We start from the raw sequence: 21,964 nt of genomic DNA, 5'->3' as shown, positions 1-21,964 counted from the left end.
CTACCCCCCTCCCTTCTGTAACCCTCACTTTGGTACTCAAAAGTCCAGAGTTTCTCATGGTTTGTCTCCCTCTCTGATTTCTTCCCATTCAGTTTTCTCTGTCTTCCACTGTGGTCTTCTGCACTATTCCTTATATTTTACATATGAGTGAAACCACATGATAGTTGCCTTTCTCTTCTTGACTTATTTCACTTAGCATAACCCCCTTCAGTTCAATCCATGTTGATGCAAATGGTAAGTATTGTTTAGCTCTTCTTGCAATATATATTTTATTATTTTGGGGGTGTTTGTAGCATGGTGTATAGTTTATCAAGAGAAACAGTTGAGCATTTATGATTTGCTGGAATTTACATGAATAATCTTTGGGCCACTGCAGAACCAGAAATCAAAGTGTGAAACGGGTATGTGTATTCCCCAGCTGAGCATGCAAACCCACACAGGCTGTGTCATCCTGTGAGGAACAAGGGAAATAGTTATTTCCAAAATCTTTGGATTGTAGATTTAGAAAATATCAAAGATCATTTAGTCCTAATATTGTATGGTTTATTGTGGACAAATACAGAAAAAAAGACAAAAACAAAACAAAATAAAACAAACTTGCTGCTTTCTTTTATAAACATTTGTTGTGATACAGAATTTGGTTCAGCAGTTATTTGCACTTATATTCTGAATAGAATATAATTTTGGAAATGGGACTCACTAAAATAATTTTATTTAGGGGCACCTGGGTGGCTCTGCCTGTGTCGCAGGTCATGATTCCAGGATCCTGGAATAGAATCCCACCTGGGGCTTCCCACTCAGCCCGGAGCTTGTTTCTCCTTCTGCCTGCCGCTCCCCCTGCTTGTGCTCTCGCTCGCTCTTTCTCTCTCTGACAAAGAAATAAATAAAATCTTAAAAATAAAATAAATTAATTTTATTTAACTGCTAGCTATAAGTTCTCAAAGTTCTCTATTCTGTTATGAGAACAACTACACAATGGAAGCAAGAACTGTCTCCATATTTTTTAAGTGTTTGGCATCTTATTTGCAAATGACGGTTTGTCAGAATTTGGATTTGCTATGTCCTTGTTTAAGTTCGCCCCCTTCTTTTCTAAGACTAAAAAATATATCTCAACATATCTGTGCATTCATATATTTCCAGTTGTGTAAAGCTGAGTATGGATTCAAGAAAAACATTATCTTAAATAAGCAAAACCACCTCTTATAGTGCTGTATTTTCCTCATTGTCCATGGGCTAATATTCAACATCTAGTATCTTTAATATTGATTTCAAGGCCTTTTACAACCCAGGCAAGTTGTATCCCCTTTTTCTCATTCCCTCCCTATCTGCCCTGTAATCTAGCTTTGCATAACTAATTGCTATTCCTCAAATATGCCGTGTTCGAAGACTTCTGCTAGTCCATCTTACTAATAAAGACTATTTATTTTTAATGTCCCCATCAGTATAAGTTTTTGTGCTAGTGTTCTTAGCCCAAGATAAATCGCTGCCTTATATATGTTCTCTAGTACTTTTAGAGCCACTATTATATTACCTACCCATTTTTATACAATCATTTGTATATATGTCTGTCTTCCCAGCTAGATACTCAAATTCCTCCAGGAAGTTAATAAACCCATTCTCTATTTTGTTTAGTTTCATGTCTCCTATAGAGCCTAGCTCAGTGCCTGCCATACAATAAGCACTCTATAAGTGTCTGTTGAACTATATTAAATAAGATTCTAGACACGTTTGTGCAATAGAGCATTTCTGTAGCCCGACTTCTTCAAATCTACATTGTGTATTCTTCTAACTAGCATTTTGAATGACTTGACTACAGTGCATAATTCTCCCCAAGAGGTGGGGTGTTTTGATCAGTCTTGCCCATTTTTTTTTTTTCTTGCAATGTCATTGGAGTGAGTTGAACATGCAGCTGAATTCCACACACAAAGCAGTCCTTCAGTTCTTATCAACCTCCCACAGCCTCTGAAGCCCTCAGTGTACCTCTGTCTTTTGCCACAGACATGAAGCTCTCATTCCCTCTCGTAGCCATTGGACTGGAGGTTTCCATGATTGTTTTATTTGGATTCTTTGTCAAGTATGAAACAGAGCATAATCCTGTCCAGCAGCAGTACGGCACCAATGCGACAAAAGCGGACAAATTCCTTGAGTTGCATCCTCGTGAGTAAACAATCTACTTCCTATTACCCATTTTGGGCTTTTCAGAATGTGAACGCATTTGGGGCACTTAGAGTGTGAAATCTTTGAATTCTATAACCCCTTGAGCTCCACACTGGAGCCCCTTACAGAATCTGTGATACTTATGGATACTAAGGGGATTATAATTTCGTGCTGAGGTATCTTGTCTATGGCATTCATCTCTGTTGTTAATATGTTTGAATAGAATCAGTGTCTATTAAAATATCAGCATAAGAAGCCAAAAATTAAAATAATTGATTAATCTTTTGTGTTACCTACATCTGCTAAATGACATTATTTTTCCCTTAAATTGATCTCTAGTTCTGCAAGGTATAAACATATCACCCCCCAAACAACAACAAGCGTCTAAGGTAACTTTCAAGGAGAGAGCAGAAACTAAGTGAGATATGCAGAAGGGAGACTGGATTTCATGTGGGGGCCCTAAGGTATAAGAAGTGGTATTAAGAATGACATTAGAGGTAAATGGATATACTCTGGGTTTTATAACCTTCTAAAAGGAAAGCAGTTTGCTCCTCTGCAATGGGAAGAAAAACATGGGCACCTAATGTATTTTAAAGGCAGAGTCCTTCTCTGGAAATGGTAACTGAAGAAAAGAAAGGGTTTAGTTCCAAGTTTCATAAGGAAGACAATGAAATAGTTAATAAAGCAATAATAATTACCATTAACTGACTGCCTATTTGGAGTCAGGCATATTCATTACATCATTAACCAGGGAGGTGATAATATATCATATATATATATATATATATATATATCACATAATTTTATTATTCATTAATTTATTAACTATTAAATTTATTCAATCATTGAGAATAGTAACAATGTTTATGACAGTTCTATGGGTAAGTCTAAGCTTTTCAAAAAAACCCCATATGATATTTGTTTCTCATTCTTCCATTTTTTGAGGGGAGTTATATAATGGGGAGTATTCTCATGCAGACATAATGACCCTAGAGCCACTAAATGACTCAGCCCATATTATCCCTGGTTAAAATATTTTGTAGAATAGCCCAGAAGCTACATAATTTGGTTATACATATATATTTTTTCCTACAATTTCCCCTATATTTCAAATCAACTCACATAAAACTTACATGACAGCCTACATCATTAGAGAGATTAAATACTTGCTTGTTAAGAAGAAATGTTCAAGTCAAACACATGTGGGTGCCTGCCCAGTGCCATGGGTTGTGCCAAGTGCAGGTGTCATGTACAGGAAGGCTCTGCTCCTGCTTGAGAAGCTCACAGCGTCTTACAACAGTTTTTGTTTTTGTTTTAAGATTTTATTTATTTATTTGAGATAGAACATGAGAGAGAGAGAGGGCGCAAGCAGAGGGAGCAGCAAGCAGAGGGAGAAGCAGACTCCCTGCCGAGGAGGGAGCCCCGATGGGGGCTCGATCCTAGGACTCCGGGATCATGACCCGAGCTGAAGGCAGCCGCTGAACCAACTGAGACACCCAGGCACCCCCTATTACAGCAGTTTTAATTGCAGGGTGGTGGAAGTTAGGAGTTTTTCACAAATAAGCAAGGCAGAATATTAATTTATATTTAAGTAAAGTCAGTCAGATATAGGTTTGTTCATCCCTCTTGCTTGCATTCGGCTATGCTTTTCTAAATAGCAGAACAGTGCCTGGGGTCACACAGACCATCCCCAGGCATAACCGTGAAAGTGTGGCATGCCTGAATATCATGTTTCATGCCACGAATGACTCCACAGATACTCATTTGAGAAACAAGCTATATTCTGTAGGTGTTGGGGCTTCATGGTAACTAGCAAAGTATTGGTCACTCTGCTGAGGCAGACAGGTTTTTGTTTTTTTTTAAAGATTTTATTTATTTTTAAGAGAAAGAGAGAGAGCACAAGTAGGTGGAGCAACAGGCAGAGCAGGCAGAGGGAGAAGCAGGGTGCCTGCTGAGCAGGGAGCCTGATGCGGAACTTTGTCCCAGGACCCTGGGATCATGACCTGAGCCGAAGACAGATACTTAGCTGACTAAACCATCCAGGTGTCCTGAGGCAGACAGTTTGACAAGGAATGAAGTGTGACTGTCACAGGCAGCTAATTCTTGCTAGCTATAGACAGAGAAGAGAAAAGGAGAGTTTAGGGAGAAGGCCCTTTGAGGGCTGTCACCATTTTATTAGAATTCTACAAACACACGTCTGTAATGTCTATGGGATAGCAAAACCACAGCCATGATCTTGTTGTACTCTATTACATTAAAACCTACTGGTCTTGCACTCTGAGTAGTTTTTACCCATGTGTGATCTTGTAATGCTATGCCTCGATCATTGGAAAAATATTAATTCACCAATATTTCAAACATTGACATAGTTCATCATATAATAATGAAAGAGGATATTTGTTAATACCACCAGCCATCTCACCAGAAAATCCTTGAGAAATATTAGGAAGCTGAGAAGCTTGCAGTGATGGACACAAACTTTCTAAAATTCTATTTTTTTTTTTAAAGTCAAAAGGTATTCCTGGCAACAAATACTGTTGATTCTTTTCCCTGAAATGACAGCCTCACTTCACTCATTTTTCAGACAATGTCAATACCTGTCTGAAAAACCATAGTTTATGTCAGTCTTTTATTTCAAGTAAAAATAGAGTTCTTTGTTGGGGGGGGGGGGGACAAAACAAAGCAAAACAAAAAAACCCTGCTCATTCAGTTGGTACCAAACAATAACAAAAATTCTTCGTTTCTGAGATATCCATCCTGTGTCAGCAGTACTCTATGTGTAATGGCATTTCCATGGACTAATTCCTACAGGGTATTCAAAAGACACATATAAGAAGGTCAGTAGTTGGGGCGCCTGGGTGGCTCAGTGGGTTGAAGCCTCTGCCTGCAGCTCAGGTCATGATCCCAGGGTTCTGGGATCGAGCCCAGCATCGGCCTCTCTGCTCAGCGGGGAGCCTGCTTCTCTCTCTCTGCCTACTTGTGATCTCTGTCAAATAAATAAAAATTTAAAAAAAAAAGAAGGTCAGTAGTTAGATTAATAATTTTTCTTGCTTCATCAAAAAATTCTTAATTAAAACCTGCTTTCCGCCCCCCACCTCCCCAAGTGAGTGGTTATTAAGAATACCACATAAGAGATTCTTTCTTAAGTATAGGGTTGTGGAGGGGAGGAGATGGGGGGATGGGATAACTGGGTAACAGGCATCATGGAGGGCACACGATGAAATGAGCACTGGGTGTTATATAACACTGATGAATCACTGTACTCCCTTTGAAACTAATAATACACTGTATGTTAACTAAATTAAATATAAACAAAATATTAAAAAAAAGAATACTACAACCATCAGCATGGATTGGAACCATACTAAAGGACCCATAGATTTACATAATTTTGCTTTCTCATCTCTGGAAATACCAACACAGAGAAAAAAAGCAAGGAACACCACAGGATTATCATAAAAATAGTTTTCACCTCTCAACCCCCCTGAAAATGTCTCCAAGACCCCCAGATGTGTGCCAATCACACTTGGGGAACACTGAATGTATAGGTAAACTGACAAAGGATATACTATGCCACTAGACATTATTTTATGAATTTCAATACCAACGGTGGATTAAGCATAATTATTTATTTTTTTAAAGATTTTATTTATTTATTTGACAGACAGAGATCACAAGTAGGAAGAGAGGCAGGCAGAGAGATAGAGAGGAGGAAGCAGGCTCCCCGCTGAGCAGAGAGCTTGATGTGGGGGTTCTATACCAGGACCCTGAGATCATGACCTAAGCTGAAGGCAGAAGCTTTAACCCAATGTCACCCAGGTGCCCCCAATCATTTATTTTTAATGATCTACATTTCAGAATTCATTTCTGTATTTACTCAGATATTATTAAGCTCATTTGTTACCAAAAGATTTAGCAGATCTGGGTATAAGTTATAGGCAAAGAGCAACTAATTTATGCAGTGTAAATGATTCCTAGGGAATTGCTTGCTGTTATTCTAAGTGTAACCTGGAATTGTTTCTATTCCTGAATTAACATACTGTCTGTGGTTTATGACCTAACCATAAGATACCAGCCTCCAGTAAAACCCTGGGGTTGCCTTTGATTGAATAGTTTTTACATAATGGAAAGGACTGGAGACAATGAGCACAAGTACAATCCATATCCTAGTTTCTAAATACCATTCCCCACTCAGGGGCTCATTGGAGAAATTGCTGGTTCCAGGTCAGGGTAAAGAAAGCACAAGGTTTGCCAAGGATGTAAAGACTAATGGGCATCTGTCAAAGAACACAGTAGCATCCTGCTTGAAGCAGCACCAACTAGACAAATTGGAGATTAGTGGAAAATTAAAAATAACAATGAAGGGTACCTGAATGGCTCGGTTGTTTAAGTGTCTGCCTTCAGCTCAGGTCATAATCCCAGGGTCCTGGGATTGAGCCCCACGTGGAGTGTCCCTGCTCAGCAGCGAGTCTACCTCTGCTTCCCAGCACCACCCAGCACCACGGGTGCTCTCTTTCTCTCTCTCTCTGTGAAAGAAGTAAAATTCCTTATAAAAGCAAAAACAAACCAAATAAATAAATAAATAAATAAAAGAAGAAGAAAGCTGAACAATTTCTAATTAGGTTGGATTCACTTTCTCCTGAAAGTGTGCCTTACTGGCAGTGCTCGCTCAGTATTTGAACAAATGACCAGTGAGCACACATAGTAACAAAAACAGACAAACCCATAATCATAAGCAAGTGAAATAAAATAAGAGGGGTATACACGAATGTACAGCTGTGATCTGGTTCTTGAAGGGTGTATAAAAGCTTGCCAGGTCAGGAAGTACTGGGTTCGAGTTGGAGAGGACATTCGAGGCAGCAGGCATATACAACTAGAGGGAAAGGACGGGTTTGTTTCATTCATTTGATGGGGGTGTTGTTGGAAAGTGAGTCAGAATCATCATCTGCATTTTAAGCACAGTTGGATTATCAGGACTTGCAAGATATCCTACGGCAAGATAAAGATGGAAGTAAAACAGAAAATACCAGCTATTGTCACATTTCCTCTGGAAACTAAAATCACACTCTGTTGAGAATATCTGATTTTAGACAAGTCTTGGAAATTCTTAAAACCTGTTGGAAGACTTCACAGAAGTTCAATCTCCTTTCTCTCTACAGAGGACATTTTATTCCTTTAATGGCAGTCTTGCACTATAGAACTAAACCAATGGCCCTCTCTCTAGTCCCCACCCATACATTCTTAGAACAGGATACAAGACATACAGAATCCTAATTGTTTACAGATCTTTCTCATCCATATTTTTTTTTTTTTAACACAGAATCACTATGAAGAGTTTTCACATTATATATAAACTCTTTAGCAACCTAAATAATAGATGAGCTTCTTAAGCCCCCTGGTGGCAAAAAGCAGTAACAATCTTTGAGGGGAAAAAAAACCATTGAAGCACAGTTAAGACGTCCCATCCCTTACATTTCAAAACCCAAACAGTTTCACGTTTGTTGGTCATGGCCCCACAACAGGTCACATGGAATCCTAATCCCAATCCCCAAATTCCCTGGGTGGATAATGAGATGAGGATGGGCGTTGTCGCCTCTCTGAACTGGAAGACGATGCAGTGTTCTCCTCGATGAGACTTCCCGAAAATCCACTGACAAGAAACAATTTTCAGAAATCTATCCTTCCCTTTCTCATCCTCTACATACTGCCTTTCTTGGGAGGTGGCTGAAAGTCTCATTGCATGGATAGAGTCAAAAGAGTGAATGACTCTAGTGTGTACCTGAATCATGGAGTATTCTCATTCTCTTTATTCTTTCATGTGCTGCTTTTGTCCACAAGTTAGATTGGATCTTAAGCCACTGAAGGACCCTACTGACTCAATCTATGATGCCAACCATATCTGTCTGTCTTGTTACTCATCATAGAGTAATACCTTAGGATAAATCCCCATGCCTCCAAAGAGCCCTTCAAATGCCTACCAAGAGCCTTTGAAATGCTGGGTACCTCTGAAAAGTCAACATCTTCCATCCACTTCTGGGTGGATCATTGTCAGAGATTAGCTTATCCCATTTAATTTGCAAAGTTTGAAATTTATGTGGTCTCCAAGTTGTGTCAGGAGAGAAGGTCAGAAAAGTTCTGCAGAGAGAAATGAAGCCCATAAAGTAGGAGCTACAGGTTAGGCTCCCCGGGAATCAGGCTTTAAGACAGACATTAGCCTGAAAACAGTTTAGTAGGGAGTGCCTTAAGGATCAGTACCTGTAGCAGGAAGGTTTGCAGCGAGAGACACCACAGGGTATCCTGAGACCGGGATTATTTAGCTCCTTGTGATTCTTCCCTGAGGGCAGGGGATGCTATTGTGAATCAGTCATTGACCACAGGCTACCCCAGGGAGAGGCAATTCCTGAAAAGAACTGAGAATTTAGGACTATCAACTGGCAACTCCTTATAGCCAGGGAACTGGAAAGAATAAGTTCTTCATCTTTAAAAGGGGTCTGTGGGCAGTGTATGACAGCATCTCCTACAGTAGACAAAGCCAAATGGTGTAGTCTCCCTATCCACAAACACAGTCCCCCAAGCCTGATGACAGAACAGCGGGAGAAAGACCAAAGGGTAGTAACACGTCTCTGAGTTCCCACAAAGTCAACACTCTGTCTTGCTTATTTGTACATCCATCCCATGGTCTTTTTTCTTTCCTTTTCTTTTCTTTTTTTTTTTTCAGTGGCTTAGAAAATGCCAACAAAGACATTACCTTATTGGACTTGAATGCTGATCTGATAAGATTCCCAGAGCTGGTGCTATTATACAGATGTGTATCTGTATAATAAATGGAGACTGTAGCTCTTTAATTTAGTCATTATTGCCTCTTATCTTATATGCAGACTTTTATGCCAACTCTTGGGGAGCAAAAGAGGACTGTGTCCTAATCCCTTCAACCAAGAAACTCACAGTCGAGTGCAAGAGATGAACACCTCATCAAGGAACTATTACACTATAATGCATGCTAAATAAATGCTAATATAGTGTGACAAAGGCTAAAGTTGAAGTGTTTGTAGAATGCTGTGTAAAAGACAAGAAGACATATTAATTTTCCTGGAGAGAACTGGGAAAGTCCGCAAGAGCGGGTGATGTTTGCACTATGCTTTGCAAAGTTTTCCTCAGGTGGGAAGTAATTGAAAACTCTTCAAGTATGAGAACACATGGTATTCCAAGAAAAGGCTCAAATATTGAACAATTTGCCCAGAGTCTCATGGCTGGTAAGCAGTCAGACTGGCTCTGGAGCCTAGTCTTTGGCTTCCTAGTTAATGCTCTCTCTTTGCAGTATTTTATATATCAGATGTAACATTTAATAAATGGGGTATATTACGAAGCAACCCTTTCTTCGTTCTCCCCTAAAACATAATTTTTTCCTTCTTTTTTTTTTTCCAGTATTCCAAGATGTGCATGTAATGATACTTGTTGGGTTTGGCTTCCTCATGACCTTCCTGAAAAAATATGGCTTTAGTAGTGTGGGCATCAATCTACTCATTGCTGCTTTGGGCCTCCAATGGGGCACTTTTATTCAGGGGATCTTGCACAACAAAGGACAGACAATATACATTGGAATCAAAAAGTGAGCATCCCTTATTTTTCAAAATTATGTTTTCAGGGCAGTTGTTTCTCTTTGTGGTCTCTTGTCAGTTAGCCTCTGAACTAGCTGGCACACTGTCTCCCTGAGACAATGAAATATTGTTGGGACCCCAGGATGTGAATCGACATTGTGCTCTACTGAGCTGGGTCATTCATTCATGCCTATATCCTCTCTGGTTTGACTTTAAGGACATGAGAAATCCTATCTCATTGAAGGTTATTCCTTCCATCTCAGCTACAGGGAGCAAAAAGCCTCCATTAGCTCTTTTTCTACATGTCTGTATTTACATTTTGAAATGTAAACACTGTAGAAAATAATTCATTTATCAGATCAATAAAAATAAAGAAAAACCTAAATGAGATCAAGAACAGATGGGTCAAAGTAAAGGAAATGCTGGAGTGACCAGAATGTATAGCAGATGGAAAAGAGGAGGGGTAAGGAAATGAGGGTGTGTAAGGGTACCTGGGACGAACTCCTGATGTGGTGTTTGGGGGGAGGCCCTTGCATGCTGGATAAAGGAATGCTGTGCTTCATCCAAGCTCACAGTTCTGTGTTGGGTGTGCATATTATTGGATTTATTCTTTCTTTTTTTCCCTCAGCATAATAAATGCAGACTTCAGTACAGCCACAGTCCTAATTTCTTTTGGAGCTGTCCTGGGAAAAATAAGCCCAGTCCAAATGCTGATCATGACAATACTAGAAATCGCTGTCTTTGCTGGCAATGAATATGTGGTTGGTGAGATATTTCAGGTAAGGATTAGATGATTTATACTTAGTAGCTTTGACATCAGTTCTGATTACACGCAAAGGATGCTTACTCTACATAGGGAAAAAGATTGGTGAGCATGATAGAATAGCAAGTGTAATTATACCCATCATTATCTGAGTGCCTTTGATAAACCAGGAGTCTTATCAACATTACCTCATTTCATTGTCACCACCATACAATAACCTGGGTATTATGCTGTTACTATTGTACAAATTACAACTAATGATCACAGGTGCTGAATGACTGATCCAAATCTGGATTCAAACCCAGATTTTACTAACTCCATAACTCTTTTTATTAAGTTATATTTACTATCAATGATCAATTCCTATTATATTTCAACTACTGGACGACTAGCCCTTTTTTTTTTTTAAGATTTTATTTATTTATTTGAGTGAGAGACAAAGAGTACATGAGAAACAAGGCAAGACAGACAGCACTAGCAGGAAAGGGGGAGGATCAAGGATCCAGAAGCAAGAATCAAAGGACTGAATCCCACAACCCTGGGGATTATGACCTGAGTTGAAGACAGAGGCTTAACAGACTGAGCCACTCAGGCACTCCTGACTAGCCTGGTCTAAGGCTTGTGTTAAAGCCTAGATCAAATTTCTTCTCCTCCATGAAAAATCACATTGCTTCCCCTGAGGATATTTCTGGGCATTCCCCAGTATTTTGCTCGTTTCTATTGAACATTTAATTCCACAGCCAATATTTTTTAAGTTTTTATTTAAATTCCAGTTAGTTAACATGCAGTGTAATATTAGTTTCAGGTATGCAATACAGTGATTCAACACTTCCATACATCACCTGGTGTTCATCACAGCAAGTGCCCTCCTTCATCCCCATCACCTATTTCACCCATCCCCCCACTCACCTCCCACTCTGTCCACAGAATATGTTTCTGAAAACTTTCCAGGTGAGTCTGACAAACAAAATAGTTAATGTCCTTGTCTTTATAGAGTTTACAGTCCAGTGAGAGAAGACAGACCTTGAATAGAGAATCATTTATCACCTACCCACCCATAGGCAGGTGCTTGCACACACACACAAATATTATAAATTGAAATACATGCTATGAAAAATATGTAGAGGGGCTATGGGAGAGCATAACCAGAAGACCTAACTTAGATTGTGGAATCAAAGAAGGCCTCTCTGAGGAAGTGGTAGTTAAGCTGGACCTGAAAGGTACATAGGAGTTTATCAAGTATGAATATCTAAATAAATTAATAAGTTTGCATTATTTTCCTACCTTAATAAGTACAAGAGGAGCTATGAATCAAGTTTGGCACTTCAACCTTTCCCTCCTGGGGTAGGAGACTGTAGAAGACCAGATCAAATTCATACAGTGTCCTAAAGAGGGACCTAAATATGTTGCTTCAAATGAATCTTGAACATCAGTTGGTTCTCACATCATCATATAGCACAGTGAAAAAAATATGGGGAAGACTCGGGCTTTTTAAAGCTTCAAGTCTTTGAATTGTAATTAAATGAGCCTTAACTATAATGTCAAATGAATGCAAAGAGCATCTTTCTTTTGAAATAAGGGCAGTGCCTATCATTTCATTTCGAATTTCCCTAACCTAGAGAAGTTAACTAAAATGAATTGAATGTCCACAAAGACCTAGCACTTTACAAACATGGCCTCACTAAGTCTCACCACGAATATATTAGCTGGTAATATTTCCCACTTTACAGAAGTAGAGAATCAGAGAAATATAATAATTTGTCTGAAGTCACATTGCAAGGAGGCACCTGACCTAGCATTGGAAGTCAGTTCTGCATGTCTCAAAATCCTATATATTTTTTTAATATCACTATCCTATTTTATCTTCTTTTATTCTTTCTCTGACATACTCTTTCTTTCTTTCTTTCTTTTTTCTTTCTTTTTTCTTTCTTTCTTTTAATTTCTTCTAATGTTTAACCAATGAGCAGTCCTTTCATTGACTTTCCTCCTGTAGTTAGATTCAGTTTCACTTCTAAAAACATGAATGTTTTGCCCCTCAGGCTTCTGACATTGGAGCATCAATGACGATCCACGCTTTTGGGGCCTACTTTGGCTTGGCGGTAGCAGGTGTCCTATATCAGTCAGGCTTGAGAAGGCAGAATGAGAAGGAGGAGTCTGTGTACCACTCAGATTTGTTTGCAATGATTGGTGAGTAGAGATGAACTTGCCTGATTGGTGAGTAGAGTTGACCCAAGGCAAACAGCCTCCTCTGGACTGTCTTCCATATCCAGCACTAATATCCCTTTCTGTGCTTTATGACAGGGACTCTTTTCCTTTGGATCTTTTGGCCCAGTTTTAATTCAGCCATCGCTGAAACTACAGAGCAACAGTACCTGGCCATCGTAAATACCTACTTCTCTCTTGTTGCCTGTGTGCTCACAGCCTATGCAGTTTCCAGCCTTGTGGGGAAGAGAGGCAAGCTCGATATGGTCAGTACATATTAACCACCATGGAAGCTTTGCTAAGTGACACTGATGGTTGCCCAGATGAGTAGGTCATTTCTGCCTCACTGCTGAGCTGCCGCAACAAATCACAACACTGCAAACCTTTCAGAATATTTTAAAAATAATGTTCATTTGTTTCTTCATCAAATTTATATTGTGGCAAATCAAAAGGGTGTTCTCAAGGAATATACAGTCCATTAGGGAACATAGTTACTCAAAAATCAAAGATTTGAGGCATATTTCTTTAATGATGGAGTAGACTATCTCCCAGGTCTTAGGAAATCTTCCTTAGAAACAGGTTTGCCAAGAATAGAAACAGAGAATAGGAGGAGGGTACGAGTTAAGTCTGTTTTCCTAACTGTAAATATTCCTCTCAAATAACAACTAAAGGCAATGTGGGGTCTGGAATAAGACTCTGGAGGGAAAAAAAAGGACATTAGTGGGAATACTGGTAAAATTCAGGTAAAACCTTTGATTGTATTCTATCAATGCTACTTTCCTGGTTCTATGATAACATAAAAGGTTAACCTTGGGGGAAGCTGGGTGAGGGATATATGGAGACTCTGCAGTATTTCTACAGCTATTACAAGTTTAAAATGATATCAGAACACAACATTTTTTTTTTAACACTCCCAAGTTGGTCTTCTGAGTTTCTTTCCTATGAACTAGAGAAATGTCTGAGAAGGAATAATCCACACATCAGCTGCTCTTCTTTTCCAGCCTGAGGGAAGAAAAAGATATTGTAATTTCTTCAAGAGGAGCTAAAGACATAGATTTCAATGCTGTACAATTTGTTTAATGAAAGAAAATTGAAAACAAAAAAAGAAATAAAAAAATACATGTACAGCTCAGTCCTCTCTTAAAAGTAGTGGTGAGACTTCTTCCTTAGGAAGAACAGCCAGAACATGATTCTTCTGAGGAATTCTGGTAAATGGCAACTGGTTACTCTTTCCACCATCTTCAAATATTCTCAATACAGTGACGCTTGTGAAAGCTGTTGTCTTCCATGTATAATGTGCACATTTTGATCTCTACATTCCCTCTTTGAGTGCTCGCTTCGGCAGCACATATACATTCCCTCTTTGAATATTGGAATGCCATAACTGTTGTCTTTTATTTACAATGTGCACATTTTGATGTCTCTACATTCCCTCTTTGAATATTGGAATGTCAAAAACTCCACCAAACACACATCAGCCATTTTTGGTTCATAATAACCACAAATGCATTTCCATACTGAATAAACAGTCATACCACTACTAGAATAACTACATTATATGCACCAAGCCTTCCATCACAACTTCTTCGGTTTTCCTCTCATCCCTCCCCAAGCCGGTCCCACTAACCTGATTGCTCAGTCCCTACTGAGGAACCCCAGTGAGAAAGATATCAAATGTCAACCATTTGGAAGAAAGGCTTTTTGTCATTACAAAGAACCTTCTTTTTAAAAAGGAATCAGTAGCCCTTTGAACTGAGAAATAGACCATGGAGTCCATGGAGACCATGGAGTCTATCTAGGGAATAGACCCTAGATAGATTACTTCATTCCTTCTGAAGCCGACCTCGTTCAGCTCACTTCATTCAAGTTTCTGTGCTAACCACAGGTCCACATTCAGAATGCAACTCTGGCTGGAGGAGTTGCCGTGGGCACTTGTGCAGACATGAAGATTCACCCATATGGTGCTATGATCATTGGGAGCATTGCAGGAATTGTCTCCGTGCTTGGTTTCAAGTTTTTGACTGTAAGTATGACAGGTGCTCTCAGTCAAACTCTGAATCTGTACCATCATCTTCTGACATCCTACCAGCGGGGAAAAACTATGCAAATTCCTTTTATCATCACCCCTCCTTTTTCGAGGGTCATTTCCCTTCTTATCAGAAATACGGCTCACAGTTGTGGATCCAGTGGTTTCTACTCTTCCTTGACTTCTTTTGTGCACCAGGAAAGAATCTGATATTATTAAATTATTAAAAAAATTAGTGTGGGGGCACCTGGGTGGCTCAGTGGGTTAAGCCGCTGCCTTCAGCTCAGGTCATGATCTCAGGGTCCTGGGATGGAGCCCCACATCGGGCTCTCTGCTCGCTGGGGAGCCTGCTTCCTCCTCTCTCTCTGCCTCTCTCTCTGCCTGCCTCTCTCCCTGCTTGTCATCTCTCTCTGTCAAATAAATAAATAAAATCTTTAAAAAAATATATTAGTGTGAATTGAAAGTTAAGTATGGGTGTTCGTTTCCTTGGGGCCGTTTCATTAAAGTTTTTGTTGTTGATGATGTTTGCTTGTTTTGCATAATAAAGCACTCTGTGTCCTTTTAAGGGGATTTAGAATATCATCAGTATGTCAGAAGGAGGAGGACTTGAAATCACCTGCCTTCAAATCCATCTACTAAAAACTGATATAAGTAGTTTTGCCACCAACATATTCAGATTCTTTGACTTAAGTGGGCTATAGATATGGATGGCGAAAGGGGTGACAGATAAAATTTTCCTGCATAGTCATTGACTTCAGTATGTCTAACAAAATAATAAACTTCCTCTTTTTACAATTTTAGCCATGTCTTACTGATAAACTGAGGATCCATGACACATGCGGTGTTCATAACCTGCATGGCTTACCTGGTGTGATAGGAGGCCTCGCAAGCATTGTGGCGATAGAACTGGGAGCATCTAAGGCGTGAGTTAAAGAATGGGTTTTTCTGCACCCTGAGGTCCAATGATGTTTTATCTCACTCTTGGAGGAAATCTGGTAATAAGATAGGTTTTTCTTTAGCAATCCAGGCGACGGTATCATCCTTACTGAAGCCAAAGAGACACGACTGGGTGGATAAAGTTGGGTGAAAAGATATGTCTTAACTAAGGTTATTAATGGTGGTTGGTTTTTGTTTGTTTTAATTAAGTGTTCAGTTAAATATTTCTACCACAGGCAAGTGTATCCTCACAGGGCCATATGATAATCACAGTCAGATTATAGTAGGCTTACTCTTTTAGTTAGTCTCACCAAAATGGAGGAGGGGACATCTGTGATGAGCTGAGCAGTCCTTTCCTACAATCAACACATCGAACAATGAGTTAGCATAACATGAAGAGCGCTGGATCTGGGGAATCAGGAAACCGGGCAAATGACTTTGCCTTTGCTATTGTCTAATAATGGGGCCTTTGAAAACTCACTTAACTTCTGTTTCCTCTTCTGTAAAATGAGGGAATTATAGTATTTATTCTCTAAAATCCTTTCAAGCTCTAACAGACTTAGATTCTTCCAAGAGAGGTCATAAATATTTAAAGGGCCGGAGGAAGAACAGTTATCAGTCAAATCCAGGACAACAAAAGTGATGTCAAAGGCCATCAGTTGTCACTTTTAGGTAACAAGATTGGAAAACTTTGATATGAACATCATCCACAGAGTCCAGATCACTCAGGGATTAAGGAAGCAGGAATTAAAACTCTCAATTTTAAAATTTTAAAATTAAAATTTACATTTAAACTTTTAAATGTAAATTTTTAAATTTTTAAATTTTAAAGCACATTAAAGCATAAAAGAAAAGGTGAAAATGTTTGAAAATGACTCAGAGTGACTACTGGTTAGAGTTTAATAATTTGAAGAGAAAAATTTCTTTCTTTTTCACAGATTAAAATTCAACTCTGTTGAGACCAGTCATGATAAATATTTGAAAAAATTTGTTTAATCATATTTTCTACTCCATAGAAAGTTGGCTTCCACTTTCATGTCTAGAGCTGACCTATTTCTTCCGTTTGTTTTCTTTTTTTTTTTTTTTTTTTTTTTTTTGTCCCCTTTGCAAAATTGGAGAACAACCCCAGAAATAGCCACATTTTCTTGCAGCTTTCTCTGGGACCTAACATGCTGATGAGACAAACACTAACATGTCTGAATGCTGAATGCAAATCAAGCATGACAAAAACATGGGTCCATGAGCTCAACTCCTAAGTGCTATGGTGTGTACACACTTTTAAGATGTGCCTCATGATGAGATGAGAAATAAAGGAATTACTGAGCATCATGCCTGCACCCATTGTATGGATGCAATAAAACAAGAACTATCTGGCTCTCACAGGCTGGGTCTCACTGGGTGGACTTGGGGTAGGTTCTGTAGTTGAGAGTCAAGCTCTTGGGTGTTCAGGTTGATCAGCCACTTCTCAGTATGCTCAGGGGGACTTGGAAGTGGGGTGGATGACAAGCCTTGGAAGGCCTAGTCACATAAGTGAAATTCACACACATCTCACACACCAGCTAAAATATTTTGGCCAAGAGCCAAGACTATTTACTCAGATATTTCTATTCAGAAGAGTAAAACACAAATCGGGTTTCTTGGTAAGCATAGAACAAGGAAAAGTAAGGATTCTTAAATGTTATCTGTGCACATTATGGCAGCCTAATTCTAATAATGCAGTTAATTTTGTTAAGCCTCATGTTTCCCAAGCCCATTTTATCAGGGAACATTTTTTATCAAAAATATCTTTTAATACCTTGGAAAAAATGTTGGCAAATTCTGGTAAAATTTACAGGCCATTTACAAAAGAAAAGTATCATATGAGTAAATATATATTAAATGTGAGATCTCACTAGTGATCAAAGAAATGCAAATTAACACGTTACCAATTTCTCATTTATCAAGTTGATAAAGATGAAATGAATCATGATACTGAATGGTAGCTAATGTAGAGAAATGGGGATATGAATTATACGTTTTTCTATTTCAAATGACCCTGAAGAAGTATATAAACTTTTACTAAAAATTTCATTTCTAGATATGTTTTATTTTAAGGAAATTATTGGGCAAATTCATATGCATGTTCATAAGAGGATGTGTTCTCACAGCATTTTAAAAAATATGACACATTGGAAGCAACCTAAGTATCCAAACTCAGGACTATAATTACAGTATATTTTTAGAGTGTAGTATTTGGGAGTAATTAAAATTATGATCCAGGTCTACATTTACTGGCATCAAAGGACACTGAAGAATTAATGGGAAAATTAGTATTATAACATGATTGGCTTTTTATAAAAATATATGTCTCTATTTTACATTTTTATACTGATTAAGATTTGAGGGAAATTAAACTTTTTCCCTTCCTTTTCTGGATTAATGTTTTCTCATACTCTTAAAATGAGTATGTGTTGCCAGTACAATAGCACAATTTTCACATAGTAGAAAAAATTTAAACCCTTCAAATAAAAAGAGAAAATGGAAATCTGAGTTTAGTACATTCTTTCTCTTGGATGATGAAAATGACATACCAAAGATGAATTACCAAGACACTCTCATTTTCCAATTGTTTGCTTTCCCATAATCACACATTTAGTCCTTCAACAACTATTTATGAATTTTCTGCTAAGGGTAAGGTGCTGTGCTAAGGAGGTCTTCACATCTCTAGTTCTTTTTTTGTCACTCCTATACCAGCCTTCTGCATTTCAATAGTTTTTTATGACATTCTTCCAATCTCAAAAATTATGAGGTTTTTTTTTTTTTTTTTTTTACTAATTTTGTTTTAAGGTAACTGTGTCTAAAATGACTTACAGAGATTTTTAAAATATATTCAATGAGTTATCTTTACACTATATGCTAAAATTAGCTTTCCTGATCTTAGTGATTTTTAATTAATCTGCAATTTTCCTTTTGCGGTGGGATGAGGAAAGATGGCACTCATGTTATTTTGTACATTACTCCATCCTCAATGTCTAGAAGGGAAGGTGGCACAGAGTGAGGACTCAATAAATATTTGTTGAATGGATCAGATCGAAGATCAGAGCCTGGTGCCATATTTTTAGAAAATACTAAACTTTCTAAGGAAGATCTTTTCATCATTCCTAAAGAAAAATGTGATTTTTGCTTGAGTGCTTATGAGGACTTCTTAACATTGCCCAAGAATTTAATAAAATAAAATACAAAATAAAACAAAATAAAATGTACATACAATATAAAATATACATACAAAATAAAAATACAAAATAAAACAAAAATTGTAAATTGTTTCTTTGCTGGTGTAATGCTGCGCTCTGGCCTGAAGATGGCGAGCATCCACTCCCTCGGGAAATGAGATTTGTTTGCTGGTACTCTGGAAAAACAACACTGGTCTTTTCTTTTGGCTTCCTAGGTCTACCAGGACTACCATGTTGATGCAGGCAGCTGCTCTAGGATCTTCCCTTGGAACAGCAATTGTTGGAGGGCTGATCACAGGTCAGGATGAAAAGTAAACACTTCCATGTGCTGCATGTGGTCAGCATGATAGATGATAAACATATCGACTGGTAAATTTGAAAATATTCTAAAGTTCTGACAGTAAAATAATCACGTAAGCTCAAGGGGATGATTTTATAGCAACATATATATGTATTTTTTTTAATATTTTATTTTTAAGTAATCTTTATACCCAATGTGGGGCTTGAACTCAGACACCAAGATCAAAAGTTGCCCTGTAACTTACAGTAGTATTTTTATTACTATGCAAGTAAGTTTTCCTCTTCAGCATCATAACATGCCTTATTTTCTCCCTAATCTTATAGGTTTAATTCTCAGGTTCATTGTCTGTGTCCAGCCATCTATGGAATTCTTCTTTGATGATTCTGCATATTGGGAGGTACTGAGCAGCGTTCTAGCTAAGAATGTAAATGATGACTATACCAGTGAAAGTTCTGCTCACCCGAAGCCTAAATGTCTGTTTGTCATCTTTGTGATAAAACTGGATAAACTGCCTAATTATAGAAAGAGATTGAGACAATGTATCCAGACAGATAAAATCAGAAGTTAAGGTCTATTCCAAAGCAGAAAGGACATCAAGACAGAATTCAGTAGGCAAATGTCCTTTGCTCCACTGAGAGCAATAAAAAGCTTCTCATAAATATAATAGGAATACCAGGAAGTAGCATGAGATTTTATACCATATACATGAGTAACAAAAACAGGTAGAATATGGAAGGTTGAAGAATATCAGTGAAGAAACTAACAAGAGGTTTTATGAAAAACATCGTCTTCTTTCTATCCTCCAGTTTCTACCTCTTTACTCCATTGACATTTCCCCAAATTATTTCCTGCAAAGCTTAAGAGTAATAGGTATTTCGATATGTTCAGCGGGATTGTCAGGAAAAACAGGTTTGGTAAAGAGAATGTAGTCCAGTGAGGGAGGTAAATATCTTTGTTCTTTTATTTTTCCCCAAGACAAACATTTGTTATTCCTAGTTCTTTCTATTGAAATACCTTTTGTGTTTCAGTGCTAACCTCTGTCAGGTCCAAGTGAAAGAAACTATAAAATGCCCTAATCTTGTTTTCTTTAAAGGTCCCCAAGAGGGAAGAAGGTGACAATGAATGAACATGATTGCCACAACCAGCCGGAACCTAAAGACTAAATATCATTCCTGTGTCTCAGTTTCCTTTCCTATTATCTAGAATCATGTTTAAAATTTTTTTAAAAGGCAGCATCCAACAAGAACAACAGAACGAATAGGTCCTGAGCCCTAGATGTCCAGTGTATAAAATCTTAACATGATCTGGTGTTGTTTCTTGACACTCAGTGATTGCATGGTCGAAGGAATATGTCTTATAAAACAGATAGTCAAATAGATTCTCTTTAGGACTCCCTGACCACTCTTTCCAGTAGGTGGGTACAGGGTGAATACTTCATGAATATTCTTGTATTTTTTTTCCCCATAGAGGTAAATTTACAAAGAAAACAACACATCTGCTTATGTCACTTTTATTATACATACTATGTCTCCAATCCCAAAGGTATAAAACTAAAGCCAATAAAACAATATGTAAGAAATCTATATAGGAAGTATAAAGGAAATTAGCAAGAACATGATTGTTTTTGGTGGTGCTTTCTTTATTTAGAAATAGTCTAGTTAGTAATGGTATGTCTTTACTTGAATAATCTTATGCTTAATTCTTTTTGCATGTTTATTACTTGAGACAAGAGTTCAAATGCTATGTGACCAGTCTATTTTGTATAAAATTCCAATAAATTAATTGTTATTTTATTATAAATTACAGCATTTGTCTTTGGCTCCCCTTTCTTTGACAGCTGGAATTCATTTTATTAACAAGCATACACACACACACACACTCCTCATATATAGTCCATATTCAATCCAAATAAATTGTTACTATGTATTAACTACAAAATAATCAAGTTCATGTCTCATATAATAGGGTGAGTTTTAAGGAACTAAGTATTAGAAAAGATAATTGACATAGTCATATAAAACTACTTCTAGGGAAATATGGTCTTCTTTTCTCTCTCTCTAGAATCTTTTAAGATTTTCCTTTGATTTCTGGAGTCCCAGAATCTTGTCAGAATGTGCTTTTGTATCTGTGAAGAAGTAAACCCTGGCATAATTAATAGAACATCAGTTACTAGATGCTAGATATTAAAAATTACAAGTAACAGTGAATTATTTAAGGTTTTATTTCTCTGGAGAAATCGTATAATTTTTTTATAGATCCTAAGTATTTCATTACACAAATAGGTGATGTATGTCAGAGTCTCTTTCACATGGGTTTTTAAAGTGTGCTTATGTTATAAAATCCACTACCCCCAGTCTTGCTGATCATCACAAAGAATCATCTTCACTATCCAGATGCCCAGAGAACCCCTCATTCCCCATTGATCATAAGGCAAAGCTCAGAGGGTCTTGGGTAAACATGGGTGTGCATGTGTGTTTTCTTAAGTCTATAATTGTGATGTGCTTAGGCACAGGGTTGTGATGACCATTATCCCTTGGCTTATGGACACTCCCCTGCCTTCCTGCAATGAAGTTCTTATAAATGGTAGTCTTATTTTAAAATTCTGAGTTTATGGTCTTTTTCCCACAATAGAATATGTCTTTTTTTTTTTTTTTCATCTATCTTGCCTAGAATCTGATGAAGCATTTTAATTTGAATATTTGAGTCCTCTGCTCAGATAAACTTCCTTCTACTACTTAGTGGCTCCCTCATCTCATCTGTTAATTTTCC

General features: G+C 37.9%; 1 protein-coding gene across 1 annotated transcript; it reads left to right on the top strand.

The window, feature by feature from the left end:
* The first annotated feature begins 1,940 nt into the window (after positions 1-1,940).
* On the top strand, positions 1,941-21,000 carry RHAG (Rh associated glycoprotein). The gene is made up of 10 exons (XM_059178212.1): positions 1,941-2,157; positions 9,583-9,766; positions 10,384-10,534; positions 12,558-12,705; positions 12,820-12,986; positions 14,606-14,743; positions 15,548-15,669; positions 19,110-19,192; positions 19,519-19,592; positions 20,289-21,000. The coding sequence occupies exons 1-10, from the start codon at positions 2,001-2,003 to the stop codon at positions 20,319-20,321; spliced, it is 1,257 nt and encodes a 418-aa protein (XP_059034195.1). The 5' UTR covers positions 1,941-2,000; the 3' UTR covers positions 20,322-21,000.
* The last annotated feature ends 964 nt before the right edge of the window (positions 21,001-21,964 follow it).

The sequence above is a fragment of the Mustela lutreola genome, chromosome 6, assembly GCF_030435805.1.
Source record: "Mustela lutreola isolate mMusLut2 chromosome 6, mMusLut2.pri, whole genome shotgun sequence".
Classification (NCBI taxonomy): Eukaryota; Metazoa; Chordata; class Mammalia; order Carnivora; family Mustelidae; genus Mustela; species Mustela lutreola.
Note: the sequence above shows the minus strand (reverse complement) of the source record. Positions and strands in the feature narration are given on the sequence as shown.

Coding starts and splice junctions, on each gene's coding strand:
- RHAG (XM_059178212.1), top strand. CDS start 2,001: ATGAAGCTCTCATTCCCTCTCGTAGCCATTGGACTGGAGGTTTCCATG. Junction 12,987..14,605: donor AGAGAGGCAAGCTCGATATG/GTCAGTACATAT, acceptor TGCTAACCACAG/GTCCACATTCAGAATGCAAC. Junction 15,670..19,109: donor GAACTGGGAGCATCTAAGGC/GTGAGTTAAAGA, acceptor TTGGCTTCCTAG/GTCTACCAGGACTACCATGT.